Genomic DNA, 16,289 nt, shown 5'->3' with positions numbered 1-16,289 from the left:
CCTCAGATTGGTGCATGCTGTTGGCTTATGAAAAGTTTGCAGCATACCCAACCCTCTTCCTGTGTCCAGCCCTGAGATTGTGTGCACCTACCGGCTCTAGGCAAAACCTAACCCCTCGAAGTGTTTGGAAAGAATGAGAATAAAAGTGGGTATGAGAGCAAATGTGTGAAAGCATCAAAATTAAATGAGAAAAATAACTCTGTTTGGGAGTGTGGCCTAGGGAATTTGTATCCTGTCCGGTTCCTTGCCCGGTACAGTTGTTCAGTTCCTCTCATATGGAGGTGGAAATGACGACTTAACCTCACTCGGGTAGGGGTTTAGATTGTCATTTTCAGCCCCTATGAGAGGTACCGGACAACTGTTCCGAATAAGGAACCATAGAGGATAATGACATGTGGTGGCCTAAACCAGCACTCCCATATAAAAAAAAACACCTTTGCCCCCTTGTTTTGAGGAGAGATAATACACATGCCACAATCCCGGACAGAAAACTATTTTCAATTTATTCTAAAGTTGGGAGATTGGCTTTCAAAGTACATTTATATCATCTATACATGGATGTTCATAACATGGACTCTAAGTTATATCCATTTTTCTCTTTAAGAAAACAAAAAAAACCGAAGAAAGTAGAACAATGGAAGCACCCTCTTTGATCCAAAATAGATTCGACTGTTCTGAATAAGGAACCATAGAGGATAATGACACGTGGTGGCCTAAGCCAGCACTCCCATATAAAAAAAACACCTTTGCCCCCTTGTTTTGAGGAGAGATAATACACATGCCACAATCCCGGATAGAAAACTATTTTCAATTTACTCTAAAGTTGGGAGATTGGCTTTCAAAGTGCATTTATATCATCTATACATGGCTGTTCATAACATGGACTCTAAGTTATATCCATTTTTTTCCTTAAGAAAACAAAAAAAATCGAAGAAAGTAGAACAATGGAAGCACCCTCTTTGATCCAAAATAGATTCGGTTTTCTTCCCAGCCATTATGTTTAATGAAATATATTTTTCATTATTTGTCACATGATGTTAGTCGGTTAGTCCATGTGATAAAGGACCAGATAAAAATCTTATTGGTCGTAATTTTGACATAAAATGAATAGAGAAAATAGTTAAAATTACAAAAGATGTCATCTTTCTCTCAGGATGGGAATTCGATGACTGAGAGCATGATAAGGATTCGGTGCAATCCACTCTTGATTTTGCTCCATCGTAAAAGGTCAGTCTCACACATACTAACTAAGACCTAGTCAAGACTGTTTGTTGGACTGTGACTGTCTGACAGCAATTTGATCATTAAGGTTATTCTTCAAGGTTGTCAATCGATCGGTTTGATTTGGTTTCGATTGGATTGAATCGATTTCAGGGTGAGTGTGGGTGGATTTGAAACCAAACCTATTAAGGAAATGTTCAATTTCAATTTTCTCTTATTGTATTGTTATCGGCTTGATATTAGACTCGGTCTGGTTTGGATTCAACTTGCCATGTATATATACATAATTATGGAATTTTTTTTTTTATGTTTTCAAGTGGGTGTCGGTATGAGTTTCTGTCTAGTTTTCTATGATCGGTGTGGTTTCAATCGGTCCAGTGCAGTTCTGTTTACAGCCGGTTCCATAATACCCCAAACTGAAATTGACCCAATAAGAAATCGATCGGTTCAATTCAGTTTGGTCTTTTTTTTTTTTTTTTGTCAGTTTGACTGGTTCGAATTTGGGTTTGACACCCCAACTGATCCCTAGAAATCCAAGGGTTAGATCAAAAATCTTTTGGGAAACAAACTTGATTACAACTTCCAAACCTGGGATTGTTAAACTGAAAATGGATCTTTTTCCTTTGTTTTCTAACCTTGTGGTCCTCCAAGTTTATGTTTTTTGGAGAATATTCCGGGTCTGACCATTTGAACCACCAACAGCTAGCCTAAACAATCCAAGTCATGATCCGGTTCGGAAAGGACACCTTTGTAAAAGTGAAAAGGAAATATTTTTATGAGCATTTCTACTGAATTTATTCTAAATTTAAAATGCATCGAAGGAAAACCTATATACATGTCTATGTTCTTATCCAAGCTGATCGATTGCATAGGAAACTCTCCTCATTTTCGTATCATCTAGAAAACCCCATGGAAGGGAAGCAGTGAATTAAGAGATGCTAATCTTACTCTAACACTCCTTTTATTTCTTTCACTTTTTTTTTTTTTTTTTTTTTTTTTTTTTTTTTTTTTTTTTGTAAAGAAGAAATATAGTGAATGGTTAAGAGGAAGTGCCTTTGGTATTTCAATTTCAGCATGGCCTTGATCTTCTAGTGAGATTTTTTTTTTTATTATTTCTCTTTTACTCTGATCATGTGGGTCCCATATGGATGATATTTTTCCCACAACACCATTGTTGTAGTAATGTAGTGTGCAGATTCCCTTCTCCCCCCAACCCTTATCAAACTAAATAGAATAGAGTACTCTTGCCATGTTAAAACTGATTTGCTAGACAATTTGTTTTGTTTTCATTTTTAAACTCATCAAACTAGCATTCTAGTCATCTTATTACTACGAGAAAAGGTTCTCTGGCCACTAGGATAGTATATGCTTGCAATTGTATGTCTATCTCTCTCTTCCTTAGATGGAGTGACCTCGTTACCCTCCCATATATGATATCGTTTTATTGCACCTCGTTAGTTCACTCTCCTATGTCACTTGCTCAAAGAATCCTCTCCCTATTACAATACTAGCCAAAAGTCATAACTTAGGTTTGTGACTCTAAGAAGTTTACACAACTGAATTGTTGTCGGAAAATACATCAAAATAATTGAGAGATAGACTTATCAATATGGATTAGTAATTGGATTACAAAAGTACTTCCATGTAGAAGAGCATTGAAATGAGTCTACGCAACCGAAAACTTTGCATCTATTAGGAAAGATGATGGGGCTGAGTCATTCCTCCGGTTACTTTGCCCATCTCTTTATGAGCTAGGTTGATACGAATCAACCTCCAAAATAAAACAATTTTGCAGACCGTTTCATCAATCGATACACTTGCTTAGTGGGCCACGTTGAAACACTTAAGAGTTTTATTCAATTGACAAGAATTGAACTTTGAAGACTTCAAATAAAGGGATGATGCCTCTAGGATATTCTGTCCTAAGAGGTACAACTGTCCAAAAGAGTCGAAACAGAAATGTCTCCTGTAGAAATACATCTGAAAAGATATGTATCCGGTCTATGACTCCCTAGCGGTCCAAAACCAAGCCCTCTAAGAACACTGTCAGGGGCATAACCGGTTGAATGCCTAATCTATCCGGTCGACAGCCCATCGAACGGTCCAAAACAAAGCCCGAACATTGTCAGGGACTCAATCGGTTGATTGCCTAACCTATCCAGTCAACCGCCTATACTCCCAAATATTTTGAATTTATTTATTTTTTTATGAGTATTTTAATTTTTCATTTTAAAACCTTCTAAAGTACAATAATGGCAACTTGGATATTGAAGGGTTGCAACTCTAGTTAATATTTGTTTCCAACACAGGGTTGAAGTGGCAACCTTATATTCCTATTTATCTAAACAATTCTTGTTGCTTGAAACATAAAGATTGTAAGGTAGAGTTGACACTTCAAACTTGGTTTGACAACAATAGTTAATTAAAAGGTAAAATGTTCTTTGTGTTAGAGGCTCAGGCTGCGCCCAGACATATGAGGTAGGTGAAACGATGGACCCACCCCCTGAATGGTGGAAATGCCAGCCCCATGTGTCTAGCCGCATCCTATGCTGCAGCACAGAGAATATCGACCCTTAACTAAAGGTTGCAAGATAACTTCTTTCCATTTATTTATTTTTCCCTGTAAAGGCATTGATGCCTTCTCTTTTTTAGGTACTATCAAATTTGGCCATCTTTGAATCATCCGGATTCAAAACACGAATCCGAGATCAGTCCCAAAAATCCATAGAATCGGTTCTCAAATCTGAAAACTCAATGATTCTAGAGTTCCGATCCAAGAATCAGGCAATATCAGAACCAATTGTGATCAATTTTAATCCAGATTGGCCAATTCAATCCGATCCAATTCCAATTTTTTAAACAGTGTAGTGACCCTGAATCCATGCCATTTTGATTTGGGATTCCCTTGCCCAGTAGACTGACAAATTAACGTCCAAGTCCCATATTCTGATTGATAGAGAGGATATATATCATGTATCAATGCAATGAGGCTTAACCAATCTCTGGTGGCCCATTTCCTGTTACATTAAGACTTCATCTGCTCATAGATCCTCTTGATTTACCACATGGATGTCATCCTCCGCGATCTCACCCACATCCCTCTAGGCTCCAAGTCACCCTGCATTGTGCCTAGGTGCCATGAAGAAAGAGTGTATATGTAGTAATGTGGGCTGAGTCGTGCCAACGGTCACTTTCCTTAAGATCTTAGTTCCCCGTTGTTGGTGCAACCGAGTTGGTGTGAACTAGTCTCCCCAGATAAAACAGCCCTTGATTGCACCCTCTAGTCCATAGCACAGCACGTGTATGAAAAAAAATAAAACCAACAGAACCCCGACAAATGGGTGAAGAGAGAATCTATAGAACCCCATCCTATATATATACCTCAAGAACACATGTGGGGTACAAAAGCAATGCAGTGAAAGCCAAAAAAAACAGTGCAGTTCGAAACATACCATTTTATGAAACCTTCCAACAGTATAACATAATGAAACCTTCCAACTGTATAACATATATCAACTAGACTACGCGAACTGCTTGGTCTATTAGCATATCTAACTCATTTCCCATTCTACTCTTCCTACAACAGAAGCTTCAATGTCAAGCATTTCGACATGCTGGGAAAACTACCAAAAAGCTCACCTTCCATATATATGTCCACAATCCTTAATGCACCCGCAAGGCCCAGACCAAGGAAATCCATACCTGAACTGTTCCTATCCAAGCCACAAATCATGCATACAGGCCAAGACCATGAACTGTACAAGTGACTTCCATTTGAGTTCCTCTCCTCCAATGTTGTATCTTCTATCTCCTTTGTCTTAGTTTGATCAAGTAAAGGTTGATAGTAATATGGAAATTTTGTCTAGTTATGTACAAATAAGCAGATTTCTAATACTATACCAAGGACATTGATAAACAATAGTAGAATTATATGCACTTTTCCAGGACTAAGCTTCAACAACCGCCACTTGCAGGCTCAATTGAACTTAGAAGACCATTGCCCCTCAGCTGCGTGCAGTGTTCTTCAGCATCAGCCTGAGCACAAATAATCACCACAGCCAAGCCATTGTAGTGTGCTTCTTGCATTATATTAACTGCATTATCCAGGGTCATTCCAGGTATAACCTTCATCAGAACCTGAACAACATATTCTCTCTTATTGTAGTTGTCATTATGCAACATGACACGGTAAGGTGGGGCTGTTTTCCTTAATTTCCTGAAAAACAAAGAGCAGTCAGTAGTTCAAGTTATAACATTCTGTTTTTAAATTAATTCTGTAATAGGTGAAGTTTCATCTGTGGAAAACTCTTGATAAAATGTTTCTTTTTTCCTGAATTTTATTTGTCCTAATGAAAATGTCACTCATTATAAATCCTAAAATTCATTGCATTTTAATAATTTCTGGAACTGTGCTGAACTAAATCCCTGAAATATCTACTAAACTCAATTTCGGGCACAAGTAATTCATCCAAAGGTACTGACGTCATTCTAGTAGACATCCAAAGCATAAGGCAGTAACCAGGAATTTTTAGTTGACAATTAATTTTGATGACTGAGGAAAGTGGACATGCCAACAGTGTACAATACACAACAAAAAGAGGTATAAAACCTGAAGGTTTAGAGTCTATACCTCAAGTCAAACTCAGATTCACGACCAGGTGTAGTTTTCTCAATGGTTGGCCTTTCCAATAAACCACCTCCTTTGCCTGCTCCTGTGGCTGATACAACCATAAGAATGCCCCGATTCGAACATGGTCCTTTATAGAGAGATTGTTTATCCCCTGTGATATAATCATCCATGAGAATCATGTAAGACACGTACTTCTGAAGTAATCTACAGAAGACTAGCCAATTGATGCTTCAGAGCAACAGACTACATGTCAAAGTAGCAACTCCATGTAATGCTTTAGTTAAGCTACCAGGAAAAGGGAAAAAGAAAAACTAGAAAAGTAAGAAAAAACAAAATCAAAACAATAAAAAAATGCAAATGATTTGGAAAAAGTTATCATTGATATTTTTGTTTGTTATGTTATTGCCAAAAGATGTACTTATAACCAAAAGAGGATAGGTTGCCATGCATTATGTCGATACTTTCAATAACTATCTAGGATAAGGGAGATGGCCAAAGAATAAATTGGTGGATCAAAGCCAAGAAAAGGACTATTGTCTCTAGCAGAAGATAAATAACATTCTTATTCCAGAAATTGATTTAAAAAAAAAAAAAAGAGGATCTGTGATCCCTTAAAATCCACAATTGCCCCTAGTAACAATTGTTCGGTTTATTTGATGGATACCAAAAGCTCATATTTTTCCAATTCTGATTTGATAAAATCAGATGAATATAAGAATTTATAGTATTATTTATGAGTTAAATAAAGAGACCTTACTCAATTTCTCATCAAACATAAAGGCACATCAAAGCCCTCATCAGCATCAAACCATCAAACTTAATTAAGGTAAGGAAATAGGGCAAGACAAACTTCGGTGCAAATGAGGAAGATATGTGAGCAGGTAGCACCAAATTCAAGTTGCCCAATCTCCAAGTAGCGCATATTCTCTGGTCTTTTTCCTTATTTGATTAACCAGGTCGTCCTAACAAAGACAAAATCAGTTGGGATAAAGAAAGCCATCCATTGATCATTCAACTCTGTAAAAGGGAGTTACCAGTGCACGAGGCTCCTGTGGGGAGGGTCATAATGTATGCAGCCGTACCCCTGCTTTTGCATAGAGGCTGTTTCCAGACTTGAACCTGTGACCACTAGGTCACAATTGAGCAACCATTACCGTTGCACCAAGGCCCACCCTCTTTATCATTGAACTATGTATGAAACCATATTAGTTGTCAACCTGAAGCTACTCATATCTTTTCTCACTTCTTACCAGGTTACTTTCGGTCTATCCCTTGGTCTTTCAACTCCTCTAATCTGCATTATATCACTCTATTGATCATACCACTTATCTGAAGCTTTATTCAGCTACTTAGATCTTTGTAGAAGAGTGTCATTGGCTTCTAAATAAGACTCCACTGGACCCCACCAAAAGAACATAGTAGGAATAATCAGTTTTGGAATGTTGAACCAAAAGGCAACTCTTTAAAGAATGAAAATCAAAAGGTATCTATGTGGTGAGCTCATATTTCTCCTGTGTCTTGGGGCCTGACCTTTGATAGAGGACCATTTCTGATTTCCCTAAAATATCCAAACAGAAGTGCCTTTATATGAACTGTTTCCTTTGACCAAGTCTTGACAGCAGATCATCATCTTTTGAGATACAAACTGATGGTAAAATCTTTACTTCTTATAGAACGGGCACATGCAAAATTAGTTTCTAATGGCACTGTCCCCTCACTTCAGATCCATGGGTTTGCTTCTTAAGTCCATTTGGGGTACAATATGCCTCATAAACTATTAGAGCTGTTTCCTAGCTGTCCCATGAAAATTCATAGTAAGTGGCATAGTTGTCAAGGCATTGACTAGCGTTCAGGCTCTTTCTTGGATCCAAGGTGACAACAAGCCTTGTTGATACTTCTCAAGTTTATACTAATTTATTTTTATTCCTTATGATGAATATGCTTATATTATTATATCATGCAATGTTTATTATAGGTTGGTTTTCTCATATTAGGCCATTACTAGTATAATATATCATATTGCATTGATATAGATTCTATGTTGCATATAAATATAATTATGAAAAATTATCATTGCTACATTAAATATAGTCATTAATGCAGCCTAAGGCGCCTAGGCGGGCATCTTGTCACCTAAGCACCCCTCCAACATCTTGGGTCTCCTTGACAGCTATGGTAAGCAGTTAGGTTCTTCAGACTCTTCCTTTCTTTCACATCATATTGCTCTGTAAAAAGAAATATTGCAGACTCACATTGTGAGATAAGCATGGACCCTCAAACAAAGCAGCCTGCAGGGTGTCTCATCTCCTAAAAGCACCAATCTTTTTGAAAAGTAGAAAGGAAATTTATAAATAAGACTGCAACATGCCTTGATGTACACAGTGGTAAAAAATAAAGCATGAACCAACAGCCAATGTACAACACAAATATGCACAACAGGCAGCGGTTAAGAATCACAAGTTAGGTCGTGCTTCTGATTTGAAACTTTCCTTGCAGGGGGATAATTATGAAGGGTGACACATAGATCTCACTAGAGTAAGAAATATATAAATTTTGAGCATTGGTTGCTTCTCTTGTCCATCATCCTAGCAAGCTGATCTTATTTCCCATGACCAAGCTACAACTGTGAAATGAAAAAAAAAAAAAAAAAAACCTTTGATATATATATATATATATATAAATGTGTGTGTGTGTGTGACCAATTCAGTGGGAGTCGAACATCAGACTTGGGATCAGATTCCATGTTGCTGACGCTCTAACAACTAACAGCCCAACCATCTTACCTAACCAGGGAAAAATATGAACAATTCACCATATCAGAGAGAGCGAGAGAGAGAGAGAAAGAATCTTTATAAGTTATGTCCGCATCCAATGTGGCTGTTCTTGTTTTTCCAGGTTATAGAAGATCTGCAAAGCATTTATTGGTCAAAAGAACCGATGGCCAATATATTGACAAGAATTGGTATTAAATAGAGATCTTTCTCCAAACAGTAAAGAATCTAAAGAATAACCTTCAATAATGAAAGTCTGATTGAAGTGGGCGAGCCTTGGAGCAATGGTTAAGTGGCGCTATTGCAACCATCAGGTTGCAGGTTCAAGCCTCTCTGCAAAGCGGGGGTAAGGCTGCGTACATTTGCCCCTCCCAGACCCTGCAGTAGCGGGAACCTCCTGCACTGGGACATTCTTTTTAATGAAAGTCTGAATGACTTTTATCCAATTCCGTAAAGTAGTAAACCGGGTAGAAATAATTAATATCTCAATGCACTATGAATCGTTGAGGATTCTAATATTTTATTCAGATCGTTGGTAATGGGACTAACCCCTAGGGATTTTCTCTCATAATTATGATTTCTAGGTTATAGATCATCTACTTATGCAATAGGTTAAAACAAACACCACGAAACACGAACAAACAAAACAGAGCAAACAAAGATGACACAGAGATTTAGGCAAACAAAGATGACACAAAGATTTAATGTGGTTATGATGGGCTACGTCCACGGGCAAAGCTGAAGATGATTCACTATGTAAAACGGAAGAAGATTACAGTGAAGATCTCTCAAGAACACAAAAATGGCAGCAAGAACTCTTACCCAAAAACCCTAGCTCGAAAATCCCCTTTTCTCACGCCTTTTCGCTTACTTTTACAACAAGATGGGTAAAACATATAAATACTTCTCCAAGCGGGTTGATCCATTGCCTTTCACTTACTTTTACAACAAGACGGGTAAAACCTATCGGCCCAACCCCTCCGCTACCATCACACACCTCAGAAAAAACCCCATTCGGGTCACCACCAAAAAATGTTGGAGCGGGTCAATCTTCGAAACGGGTACAAGAATTCAAGACACACATAACACAATATCATGTTCATCTAGTTCCTAATATCTATTGAAACGGAAATACTTGCACTAATAAGTATTTTATCACCATCTAAATAAGTACCCCCAAAAATCACCATCTAAATAATATGTATCCCCTTTTGAAAAGAGGAATACAGTTTACCATCACCAAGGCAGGGCAACTGGAAAGGTAATCTTGGAAGGTATTTTTAAACATGGATTAATTTCTAATGATAACACAAAGACTAATAAAGACATAAAAAAACCAAGAGTACAAGCAAAGGCAAACACAACAAAAAGGAAATGAATAAAACAAGTGCCTTTGAAACGAGAAAAAAAAATGTCACAATTGAGATAAAAGGCTCAATGACAGAAGAAATAAAGCACAACCAAACTCTTTTGACAATATCAATTTCATACTTCTTAATGCAAAAATTCTTCTACCACTAAAGAACAGATTATTGGTAGTGGATCAATCTCTGTCTAGGGAATCTCTAAATGATGAAAAACTTTTGTCAATAGTTTCTCTAACATCTCTCATGCCTGTGTCAATTTCTACTTCCCTCATTCAACTTTGCTGTTTTGCTTTTACCTTTCTTTTACATTTTTCCTTCCTCCCTAAAAATCCACATTATGTAAGACTCTTTAAGGCTCCCAACAACATATTATGCAGATACATCCAAACCCAATATCTATGGCATGAGATAAACAACATACTCCAAGAACCAGGAGGACTATCTGATTCGGCAAGATTTGGAAATAGAGGAAAAAAACATTCCACCAGAGAATAAACTGTAGTTCATAGAACTGTTGATAAACTGCAAATTAAAATCCATCAATATCGTCACAAGCATTAGTCCAATGTTAGCATATCGATTCATGAACATATAAAAAGGCATTCACAGCAGAATGGGCGCTTAGCAGCTCTAATCCAATGTAGATGCCTAGCCTCCACCATGCAACCACAAAAATGACATGCCAGAATACCAAGTGAGCTCTCCCACGCATCTATGATAACTACTTATGACTAAAAACACACACCACAAGTTCTAGATCGAATAATGTTTGCTTCTCTTAAAAAATGTGAATCAGAGACATGCAAAGCAGAAAAAGAAAGGAGAGTGAATCACTAACCAAAAAATAAAATAAAAAAACTAAATCAACTACATTTCGTAAATCTACACAGACAGTTGATTTTGTAAATCCAATAGTTACTAAAACAAGCTCCAAAGAATAAAGCCAACGATTTGATTTTCTGTATGAGAAATTAAAGAATCGCCCAAATCTCAAGAGATGATCAATTGCAGAGATAATCGAAAAAATATAACACGATTGAATGTCGAATCCAAATTCGATAGGAAGAAAAATAAGGGAAAATTGTGAGCGACCAAGTGAGAGAAAGAGAGAACCTGGTTTAGGGGTGAAGACATGATTAGGTGAAAGAGCGACTCTTCCACATATGGCCGTCTCCATGGCCGCTGTGACTGTGTGAGGATGGGTGTGTGTCTCTCTCTTCCCCAACCAACCTTCGCTTCAGAGTCTCTTCCACACGACTACCTGCGTTAAAAATCCATTAAGAAAAAATGACCCTTTTTTTAATTTTTATTTTTTCTGATTTTTGTTGGTGATAAACCGAAAATCACGAGTGGCGGGGATTTTTCGTTTGGCGAAGAAATCTTACGTTGAACGTGTGGACCAAAAGGCTTCTTTCACCTGATAGAGAACATACATGATATGGCACACCTCTACGCTAATCAGAACCGTTTATTAGATTATGGTATCCCACTGATTAGACAGATTTGGTGCGTCCATAACATTCCACGTATTCCATTGTGGAAAGCACAGGACCCGTTAATGAATTTTTTTGACCAGGAAAAAAAATATGGGATGGGTTTAATGGGAAGGGATGGGAAGGTGCCAGATCAGCTGGTAATGACAATTCTTTTTTTGGGGTTAAAAAGAGCTTATATTTAATAGAAATAAAGAGCTTACAACCTGGAGTATATCATACCCGAAGCATCATTCCTTATTAAGTTGGAAAGTGCTTCCGGCAGATAATTAATACTTAAATCAAGATCATACACATGTCAAGCAAAACCAGCTAGATAGTCAGCACAACTATTCATCTCCCTAACATGATTAATGAAGCTATAAGTGCGAAAACCATCACATAAATCACGTATCTCTTCAAGCAACCAAAGCTGTTCCCACTAGGGTTGAAAGGTCCCCACAATCATTTGTATCGCCACCTTCGAATCAGAGTGCACCTGAACCTGTTGTATTTGCATAGACCTTGTCTTCAACAAACCCATCCTAATAGCAAAGAGTTCCATATGAAGAACATCACCACTTAAAACCCCACCAGCCCAACGACCACTAAACATTTTAAAGCACCAATCAAAATTCTTCACCTTAACCCGAGTCTCCAATAAACCAAATAATACAAGTTGATTTTTTGCTGCCCAATCAAAAACTGCCCTCCGTTTACCGGAGTCATTCAACCCCCTAGTATTCCATGCTGCAATATTCATCACTACAGAGAAGGGGGAGGGGGGTTAGGCACTGGATTGCCTCGACCCGGACTTCGCTCACGCACACGAGGAACATCAGAATTCTCCACATCGCCCAGATCAACAACTGTAGTGTTACCATCTTGCAATGAAGCAAACCTATTCTCAACAACTGGCTACTCAACACCCTTCCCATTATGCTTGCTTCCCAAAACTGAAGAAGAAAGGTTCGAACAATTGGTCACTGCAACCCCAGGCAGCCGAGCCACATTATGATTAACGCTACTCACTGTTTGGCTTGCATGAGACTGCAGACACGTGCCATTATCAACTCCCTTCTCAGATTGAACTTTGGATAAAATTCCCTTACCTTTCCCACTTACTCCCATTGGCTCCTTAGATGAAGATGTAACCACCTTAACACCTGTATTCCCACTTTCCACTTCATGTATAACCAACGAATTGGATTGGGTAATGACAATTTTTTATTTACTATTATGGGAAAATGTTTTCTGTGACAACTGCGTCCAGAAACATGGGGTGAGCGAAATGACCGTCCCATCCCCCTGATTGGTGGAAATATTGCCCCCGTGTGTCTGGGCGCAGCCTACGCTGCAATACAAAGAACATCGACCTGGTAATTGTTATTTGCCAGTCAACCTATCAGGTCATGGATTTAAAACTCACCTTCAGATTTTTTTGGATTTCTGGCTTTTATAGAATAAGATTGATTGTCGTTTGGTACGTGTTTCTAGACTTGATTCCCGAATAAGGTGAGAGCATGATCAACTTCTGAAACACCCTACAATGTGTTTCATTTTTCAATTGTACACCTTCCAACCAAAATGTCCTTACCTATTTTGATTTTTATTTTATTTTAATCAGAAAGAGGGGAACCGGAGATAATGCCCAATTCGCCAACAAATTCCATTTCCATCTGTAGTATCATTCTTACTCACATCACCTATGGCTACATCAACTGGGATAGGAACCGTAAAGGAACAACCATAAGGGATATAAGCCCCTAATTTAGTATTAAAACTTAAAATCATCCATCGTAGCCTCAAATGACCTGAGTGAAGATGAGGCATTGAGGGGCTGGGGGGCCAAGACACCCACTTCACAAGAGGTCACAAACTGTGGACTAGTTAATGCAAAGTCGAAGGACCATGGAATAGGAAGCCTTGATCTTGGACAACCCCTAGAAGAGGGGTAATATTCTGACAAATGAAAAATTCGTCCACTTAGAGAACACAAGGAGTAATTTATATTCAAAACCTTCTCTATCTTTGATTTTATTAGAGGCACAAATTGATCTCTTCAACTTAAATAAGATTTTAACACGAGCTGTAAAAGGAGGCAAACCCATTGCGAAAGAATCCAGATGAATGACTAGGGACTTGCCAATCCAAGCAACAGTTTGCCTGATTATGTCAACAAAGAAGCAGTCAGTAAGAATCTGACACATCTGAATCCATAATGGGATGAACTTCATTTCCCTGTTAGAACTGAAATTGTCGAGAGAATTAAATAATTAATGAAGTAGACATTTTCCAAACCACCATGGTGAAGTTGCATAAATGTTGTCTTTGACTTCGCTGGATTGAAAATCCACATAGAAACTACCATGTTCATAGAAACAAATGTACACCTCAACCAAAGAGTCCCAAAGAGCTACAAAATTTTTGTTAAGCTCGTATTCATTCGACTTCAAAAACCCTATTACATAGCCATTGAGACTAGCACTTAACCCCCGGTTGGGATCTCTAGCATGAAAAGCTGAAGGCCTACAAAAGGTAGAAGACAAAGGCTTGAACCGCAAATCAGAAGTAAACGTCTCGGTACCACTCCCAGAGGCTTGAGAAGCCATCACATTAGGGCTACGCCACACCAAATGGAATAGATGAGACCATAAGGCATCTTGGAGCGACGAGCACGACACAAATACGTATCTATTTCAGTTTGTTGAGGATCACATGACCGATCACTGCGTACCTCAATTTTTACTGATGATCCACCCAAACCATCCACAAACAGTGATGGAGAAGGGAGACCGTCAAAAAAGAAACAGTAGATGGAGAAACCAATCAAACAGGTAAAACGTTCAGAAGACCAAAGGACAAAAAGAAAAAAAACCAGAGAAACAAAAACATGACAAGGCAATGTTAAATCTTGTAATGGAAGAAAATGCCAATGAAAAGACAAAGTTATAAAAAAAGGGGGGCCGAGCAATAGATATAAGAGATCATAGAGATCAAACAACACCAAAAGGAAAATCGTCAATAGGGAGGGAGGCCCACAAGATCCGCTAGGGCTGAGAACAAACGAAAAAAAAATACGGAGCACACTTAGGGAGAAAATCAAAGGCCCAACTAGAAGCCCATAAAAACTGTAATCCAGACCAAAAGGATACCGTAAAACTAAGCGAAGAAGATCATTAAAATACATAGGATTAAGAAGTAGAGACATGTATCAAAGACAATCTCAAAGCCCAAAAGGTGCATGATACACCGACCACAAAAGAGCAAGTGTCAGAAGGTCAATCAGATTTCCTCACCAGGAGGGAGAAATGATAGGGAAAAGAAATAAAAGAAAAAGGAAAAATAGACACTGAACACCTTTGGAGAAAGTAAAAAGGAGAAAAAACTCAACTATGAAGAATCAAGATGACAACGAAGGAAAAAGAAGACATAGCACATCATTTGTATACTAATTGGATCATGATGTAGTGGATTTGATAGCTTAAGAAACCTTATTATTTAATAAAATACCATAGATTATTGGAAGACCAATTTAACCGAGTGGATCGAGGTGCCTAACAATTTTCTTGGTCCACATTGACATGAACCTGACCTCGTGGTTAGATCAAACCCATTAGATCAAACCCATTAGGTGGCGACTCTTTCTTTATTCCTTCTCCCTCAAGAATGAGGATTGTTTCCTTTTGAAAATAGTCTCTTCTCTTATCTGTAAGTTTTTGTAAATCCCACCAATATCATCTTCCCAACAGTTAACATCTTGAATATGGTTTGTAGTTCTAAATTTTATGGAGAAAGACGTTGTCCAGTTGCATAGCGTACAACAGCGCATTCTGTGTCTATCTCTCTCCTACCACAATAAGGAGTAGGTATATCATTTCATGGGAGGGAGGAGAAGATAGACATAGCGAGGCAATAGTGTATGCTATGCAGCCTGAAGCGTTGTTTCTCCCAAATTTTATATTGGGAGAGGGTTTGTTACACTACTTGAGTGCAATTTTGGATGAATAAAGGAACCCTCTTTGGAATCTGACAAAAGGGCAGAGGCTTTTATGACATATCACCCCCAACATAAACAGTGATATGTGAGGGGGGGTGCAATTTCATTTTTGAGCTGGCATTGTGCAAAACCTTTTCCCTTTAAATTTTGGGAAAAAGAACACTACCTAGTTGGGTGGCCCTTGCTCCCAAACACAGCCCCCTAAAATGACCACCCCACCCGTACAAAATGAAAAAGGCCCTCGGTCGATGCCCCTGCACATCCCCTCATTGGCCCCCACATTGGTGCATGGCCCACACGACAAGGCAGCGCTCTTCTTCCCTTAAACATTTACTTCTGGATGCCAGATCAGATCCTTCTTTGTGCATTCAGTTCTATTTTCCCAACCTAAAATGATTAAGTTTCTGTTCACATTTAAAGGGCCCATAACCACAGGCTTAGTGTGTATTTTTTTTTTGGTGAATATAAAATGCATTAAACATTAAAACAACATACAAAAGTCTGAGTAGGAGCCATTATTCCTATTTACAATATTGGTTGTACGAGCTCTATTAGCCAGAGTATATGCAGGCTAAACTAAATCTTTGTTTACTTTTTGAATTACAATAGAGTCAAAATAAGTAAAATAAGAGTCAATGTCATATAGTAGATGAAAGAGCCTCCATGGCCAACAGTGGAAATGATTAAGTTTCTGTTCACATTTAAAGGGCCCATAACCACAGGCTTAGTGTGTATTTTTTTTTTGGTGAATATAAAATGCATTAAACATTAAAACAACATACAAAAGTCTGAGTAGGAGCCATTATTCCTATTTACAATATTGGTTGT

At 38.2% G+C, this 16,289-nt stretch overlaps 1 protein-coding gene across 1 annotated transcript; it reads right to left on the bottom strand.

The window, feature by feature from the left end:
• Positions 1-4,755: 4,755 nt before the first annotated feature.
• Positions 4,756-11,250, bottom strand: LOC122664548 (ATP-dependent Clp protease adapter protein CLPS1, chloroplastic). The gene is made up of 3 exons (XM_043860406.1): positions 11,103-11,250; positions 5,852-6,002; positions 4,756-5,437 (listed from the first exon to the last, which is right to left on the bottom strand). Exons 1-3 carry the CDS (start codon positions 11,164-11,166, stop codon positions 5,176-5,178), a joined length of 477 nt encoding a protein of 158 aa, XP_043716341.1. The 5' UTR covers positions 11,167-11,250; the 3' UTR covers positions 4,756-5,175.
• Between the last annotated feature and the right edge of the window lie 5,039 nt (positions 11,251-16,289).

The sequence above is a fragment of the Telopea speciosissima genome, chromosome 6, assembly GCF_018873765.1.
Source record: "Telopea speciosissima isolate NSW1024214 ecotype Mountain lineage chromosome 6, Tspe_v1, whole genome shotgun sequence".
Lineage (NCBI taxonomy): Eukaryota > Viridiplantae > Streptophyta > Magnoliopsida > Proteales > Proteaceae > Telopea > Telopea speciosissima.
The sequence above is the reverse complement of the archived record's forward strand: the minus strand, read 5'-3'. Positions and strand labels throughout refer to the sequence as shown.

Bases quoted from the DNA above. Each gene is read 5' to 3' on its own strand.
- LOC122664548 (XM_043860406.1), bottom strand. From the start codon at position 11,166: ATGGAGACGGCCATATGTGGAAGAGTCGCTCTTTCACCTAATCATGTC. The intron at 6,003-11,102 runs GTTCTCTCTTTC...ATTATATCACAG, and splicing joins TGTCTTCACCCCTAAACCAG to GGGATAAACAATCTCTCTAT. The intron at 5,438-5,851 runs GTATAGACTCTA...TTTGTTTTTCAG, and splicing joins GAATCTGAGTTTGACTTGAG to GAAATTAAGGAAAACAGCCC.